The following is a 6,776-nucleotide window of genomic DNA, read 5'->3' as shown; positions in this document are numbered from 1 at the left end:
AATATTTTAGATACATTTGGTTATTCTGTTGCAAATAAAAAGCTACTTACTTTCAAAAGAATTTAAATGAAAGTTATCGTATGTTCATTAATTTGTATCAATATGAATAGCTTGGAAATGGCACTTATTTATATATAGCACAATTACTAAAGCCTGGCACGAAGCATTTTTCCTTTTTAAGGTCAATATATTGTCGTGGGTGTCCCTGTCAAATCAACAAAGCACTTAATATTAAGTAGTATTTCTTGTACGAAGTATTTTAACTTATTTATTTTAAACATTTTGTAAGCAATATTTGGTTAAAATAATTAAATATAAAGTATTATTTTATTAACGAATAATTAACGTGAAACAAAAGTATTCTTCTTGAGAACTACATCTCCCAGGATGCAATGCGATCGTGACGACTTCACCTGTCTGACGTCAGCTGCCGGAGTTCCGCATGTTCGGAACTGCTGTGCATATCGGCTGCATATGTGGAATATATGATGGGAAGTCGCGGGGTTTTGTCGATTATCTTTGATTTGGATAACACGCTGATCGACACAGCCGGAGCAGGACGAACTGCCATTCAGAAGGTACATGGATGAATATGATAAATGCTCGAAAATACGCTGTGGTACTACCACTGGTTTTGATTCAGTTGTATACTGTAAATTTCAATGTACTATGGTATTGCTATGGTTTTAAGGATACTTGCCATGGTTTTAAAATGGTGTATTTGTTGAAATAGAATAGACTATAAAGTTTTACATGACTGTTTTGACACATGGAATGGTGTTAACAGGCATAAAATACCATATGGTATTACCATGCTTGTTTAAACGGCATACATTAAAAACTATGGTGTACTATGTTTTTTTGTACACTGTAATGGTGTAATTGGACATGACCCCATGGTGTGCTACTCACCCGCCACTTTATTAGGTACACCTGTTCAACTGCTCGTTAAGGCAAATTCTAATCAGCCAATCACATGGCAGCAACTCAATGTATTTAGGCATGTAGACATGGTCAAGACGATCTGCTGCAGTTCAAACCGAGCATCAGAATGGAGAAGAAAGGTGATTTAGGTGAATTTGAATGTGGCATGATTGTTGGTGCCAGATCGGCTGGTCTGAGTATATCAGAAACTGCTGATCTACTGGGATTTTCATGCACACCCATCTCTAGGGTTTACAGAAAATGGCTAGAAAAAGAGAAAATATCCAGTACAGTTCCGTGGACGCAAATACCTTGTTGATGTCAGAGGAGAATGGCCAGACTTGTTCAAGCTGATAAAAAGGCAACAGTAACTCAAGTCTGATGAGCTGTTTGATTAGGGTTGGAGCAAAACTGTGCAAAGCTGTGGCCTTTCAGGAATCGAGTTTGAGACCCATGCTTTATATCAATGTAAAATACTGTCACTGTTTTTAGCACACTTAGCATGATATTAGCATGCTAAAGGCTGTTACTAAAATTGAATTAGTTCATACCAAAGCGCCCTTGTATTTACATGGCTTTTGGTCATTAAAATAAAATGGTTATGTAATGGTGTTCTTTGATTTATTTCCATTTTTTGATGCATATTATCAAAGTACCGTAGTATTAACCATGGTTTTTGGTAAATCAAAAAAAAAAAAAAAAACCATGGTGTTGCGAAGGTTTACTTGACATTCATTCATTCATTTTCTTTTCCGGTTAGTCCCTTTATTAATCTGGGGTCGCCACAGCGGAATGAACCAGCAACTTATCCAGCATGTGTTTTACGCAGCGGATGCCCTTCAAATGTGCTTAGTAATAGTAAACGTTTAATATGATTTACTTTGTTTATTTTAAAAAAGGTAATTGGTTTCAACTATATTACTAGGGCTGCACGATGTCGGAAAAATCTGACGCTGCAATATTTTAATTTGTTGCAATATATATTGCGATATGAATATAATTTCATCAGATTACTTGAATAGCTCTATTTAAAAAGATTTAATTCATTTAGATTGACTGGGATGATGAAGTCTCCAATGCGGTACATCTCCATAAAAAATAATACATTTAAACGTAAATAAATACGACAGAGTAAAATGTACAGAAATCAAACTTTAAAATGTAAAATAATATGGCCATTATTGCATAGATAATAAAAAACATGTTTAATAATATCTTAATCCTTTAATCTATAATAAATAATCCTGCAATGTGATTATTGCGGATACACACATTGCGATATCAATGCTCAAGTGATATATTGTTCAGCCCTAATATATACCATGAATACCAAAGCACTCTTGTATTTGCACAGCTTTAGGTCATTAAAATGAAATGTTAAGTGTTCTTTGATGTACTTTACATTTTTGAATGTACCCTACACAAGTCAACACTTGAAATTCATTTTAATTTGTTGTTAAAAACTATGTTGATTTTATGTTGTGCATGTTACTCAGGTGTGCGAGCTGCTCAAGTCGACACACGTGCAGGAAAGCCAAATCAGAGACATCTGTGAGCGCTTCTTACGAAAGCTTCTCCAAGAGTCCTTTGACCCATCAGAAGGAAAAACGATAGATGACGTGAGGATCCAGCACTGGTGTGAAGCCCTACAGGAGACACCGGGCACAGATCCTGATCCGGCTCTAGCCTCCAGATGCTACTACACCTGGAAAAACACACGCTTACAGGCTCTGAGTTTGTCTTCAGAGGTTCGAGCACTGCTGGAGGAACTGCAGAAGAATTACAAACTGCTTCTGCTCACAAATGGTGACACTCAGACGCAGCGGGAGAAGATCGAAGCAGTGAGATGTGAGGGTCTCTTTAGTTTGGTGGTAGTCGGAGGAGATCATCCGGAGCAGAAGCCGGCACGCTCCATCTTCACTCACTGCTTTGAGTCTGCAGGAGTTCGGCCGCAGGACTGCATCATGGTGGGAGATTCTCTTACCACAGACATCCAGGGAGGCGTTAATGCTGGAGTGCGGGCAACTGTGTGGATAAATGCTAGCAGTAAATCTCTCCCGCAGGACTCCGTAACTCCAGACTACACTCTACCTACTGTACTGCATCTGAATGAAGTTCTAGCTCAGCTGGCATGATGTACTTTTTTATTTTTATTTTAAAGGTGCTATAGAATGAAATTTGTTATTTACTTGGGCATAGCTGAATAATAAGAGCTCAATATTGACATACCGTGAGCCTCAAACACCACTGTTTCCTTGTTCTCATGTAAATCGAGTGAATGTAAAAGACAGGACAATCCAAACAAAACATTGACTGTCATGTTCCACAATGGATCATTAACATGCATGCTCCAGGAGGCGTTTGATTGGCCTCAATGTTTCCTAGTGAGATTACAACAGTGATAATTTTCCTATTTTAAATTCATCCAAGCTTCATTCATTCATTTTCCTTCAGCTTAGTCCCTTTATTCATCAGTGGTCGCCACAGCGGAATGAACTGCCAACTTATCCAGCATATGTTTTACACAGCGGATGCCCTTCCAGCTGCAACCCCATACTGGGAAACACCCATATACACTCATTAAACAATTTAGTTTATTCAATTCACCTATACCTCATGCCTTTGGACTGTGTGGGAAACTCGATCAAACACGGGGAGAACATGTAAACTCCACACAGAAATGCCCTCTGGGCCAGCTGGGTCTTAAACCAGCAACTTTCTTGCTGTGAGGCAACAGTGCTAACCACTGAGCCACCATGTCACCCCTAAGCTAGTATAATCATTCATTTTCTTTTCCCCTTAGTCCCTTTATTAATCTAGGGTCACCACAGCTGCCCTTCCAGCTGCAACCCATCACTGGGAAACCCATACACAGTCATTCGCACACATACATACACTATGGACAATTTAGCCTACCCAATTCACCTGTACCACATGTCTTCGGACTGTGGGGGAAACCGGAGCACCCGGAGGAAACCCACGCAAACGCAGGGAGAACATGCAAACTCCACACAGAAACGCAAACTGACCCAGCCGAGGTTCAAATAAGCGACCTTCTTGCTGTGAGGCGACAGCACTACCTACTGCGTCGAAAGCTTGTATTATACCTACTAAGCTGGACTCTTATTTTGAAAGAGTAAAGGATCAGTTTTGTAAACCAGGCAAAATGCAGATGTGGGATATGCAGATTATAAAGTTATGCAGTGCCACCCCTAGAAGGGGTAACGCCTATTTAAATATGTCTTTTCGCAGTTCAACTTTGTATATTGTGAAGTTTGCAGAGTATGTTTGTAATGAGGCAACAAATAAATGTAAACTGCAGAGTATAAATGTTTATGCATTCGTTATATCACTTCTTTTTGGAACTTTATAAACTTCTGTTAATGCAGACGTTGATTTTAATTAATGCATTTAATTAATTTAATTAATGTAAGTAGTTATAATTTAGCCTGCATTTCATCCACATTACAACTCTGGAGCAACCTAGGTTACCAGCCTGGACTCACAAGGAAACGTAAGTATTTTACGTTTTGTCAGTTTAGTGGCTAATTTGTATGAATTTGTTCGATGTTTACAGTAGGCATGGCACCCAACCCTGCACCTAAACCCAACCGTCAATAGGGGATAAACAAATCGTTATAAATTGCATGAATGAGATTGTATGAATTTACACGAATTAGCTACTAAATCAAAAAGTTATAATTTGCTGTGAGATCATGTTGAAGTTATAGTGGAATTAAAAATATTTAATTCTATGGCACCTTTAAAGCATATTTTTCTGAAAAATGGTATTACAATTTTTTGGGGGCTATAAATTGGTGGTCCTTGTGGAGTTTATTTGATCTGCTGAGTGCATATGAATTAAGCCCCATTTCAATTATTGTAATTAAAAGATGACAATTTGAAAGATCTATATCCATACTTTTCAGGGTTTTTACATATGCTGGGAATTCTTGAAAAATCATTGCCATAGTGTTTTCAAGGTTTAAATGGCAAATAGTTCACTAGATACTAGACTAGACTAAACAATTCAGACAGTCTAAATACGCTTTCTATTGGAGTGAATGCGGTTGTGTGCTAACTTCATGCAAATGCTTCGGTTTAGAAACAGCAGATCATATGTGCAGGTAAGCTCAAACCACAAAAACACAACACACCCATTTGAATTCACACAATATTTTCAAGAATAAATGAGGGTGACTAAAAAGAGAAATGGTAACAAAAACTCTGGGCTGTCTTTCCTCTGACCACACTGTAAACCCAAAAAAGTTAAGGTAACTCAAACCATTTGAGAAAATCAATTGCAAAAACTAATTCTAATGAGTACTGTGAACTTAATCCATTTGAGTAAACGAAGCAATTTGAGCACAGCAAAACCCAATAAATGAAGAGAACTCAAACCAGCAGAGTACTGTAAAACCCAATAAGTTTTATCGCAACTCAGACCATTAGAGAAAACTGATTGCTACAAACTACTTAAGTTAAAAAACGAATCTATACAATACTGTGAACTAACTCCATTTAAGTTAAAGTAATGATGAGGTATTTAATGAACCCATTACATTCCGCGCTGAGTTCGAAACACTTTTCAAATTAGTAGAATTAACTTTGAGTTACACTCATTTCATTTGATAAAGTTGACTGTTGGGTTTTACAGTGTTGCTGGGCTGCTGTCGAGAAGTAATAAAATAAAACAGTAGCTATTCCAAAAATATTTTGAATAATACTGTGTTTAAAGCACTTAAGGAGATTTGTAAATTGTAAATACTGTAACTAACAGTAATTCGAGGATGGCACGCAATAACCTCAGTACTTGAATAAATCAATTATGGGTGATGTATGCATTCAGGTATTTAAATAACTGATGTACAATTTAAAAAAAAGTATTTGTTTCAAACCGAAATTCACCTGATATGTAAATTTCAGCCTTCAATCTGTATTCTTCGAAATGAGCAGAAAGGTACTCGGAAATCATGTGAGCTGATGACGAAGCGCTGACTATAAACAAAATCCGTACAACTTTCGCGGGGTCATTGCTTGGAGCGTTTTCATGTAAGTAAAGATTATGTGCACTGCAAACACCGGTTTTTTTGTATAAAATTGTCACGTAGGCTTAACATTTCATCTTTATTTATAATGATAATTTTGCTCTCTGTTTGTTTACACTTAATCATTGCTGTGAGTGAAATATCAGCCCTGTGTGTTTTGAGCATTTCTATCATTTTTAAACTACGAAAAGTAATGTGCAATTCGCTTGAGGACTGCTGTTTATAGAAAACATTTCCTTCGTCGAACGAACGTGCGTTCTATCTTGATTCTAATTGAAATGTCGGTTCCATTGGATCTCATTCACAAAACGTTAGAGTTGCAAGTAACAATAAAAAATGTTATGGGAGAACGACTTTACAAATCACTCCGTCATTTTTCCCTCAGAAAGGCTCACCATTTGTACTATTGAACACCAGACCGAATTATTTTTCAAATGTCTCTAGTCAGAACAGTCGTACTTCTTGAACATTATACATTTTATGTATATGAACAATTCCTGCGTTAAGGGTGTGACATTTGCAGTAAAAACTCAAAACATAAATTCACATAGAATGTATGTTAACATTGTATGAAACTTTTTGATGTAAAATATCAATATGTAAACATGTTTTGTACTTTAAATAGGAAAATAAACATGCGTTATGGATGTGACAAAAAAGTCTGCGGGTCTACAACACACTTTGTAGAAAATATGTGGATTAAATTGCACAACCCAAAATAAATAATGATAATCAAAGGATTAAGAGTTGGCTCTCTATAAAACAAAAATTATTGGTTTTATTTAAGTTCATATTTTCACATTT

The 6,776-nt window shown here is 36.7% G+C and overlaps 1 protein-coding gene across 1 annotated transcript; it reads left to right on the top strand.

Moving 5' to 3' along the window:
• The first annotated feature begins 421 nt into the window (after window positions 1–421).
• On the top strand, window positions 422–4,254 carry nanp (N-acetylneuraminic acid phosphatase). Its single transcript, NM_001020757.3, is given in 2 exon segments — window positions 422–578; window positions 2,421–4,254. Coding segments are annotated over 2 exon segments (732 nt in total). The 5' UTR covers window positions 422–485; the 3' UTR covers window positions 3,060–4,254.
• Window positions 4,255–6,776: the final 2,522 nt, after the last annotated feature.

This window comes from Danio rerio, chromosome 13, assembly GCF_052040795.2.
Source record: "Danio rerio strain M-AB ecotype USA chromosome 13, GRCz13ab, whole genome shotgun sequence".
NCBI classification, from domain to species: Eukaryota; Metazoa; Chordata; class Actinopteri; order Cypriniformes; family Danionidae; genus Danio; species Danio rerio.
Note: the sequence above shows the minus strand (reverse complement) of the source record. Positions and strands in the feature narration are given on the sequence as shown.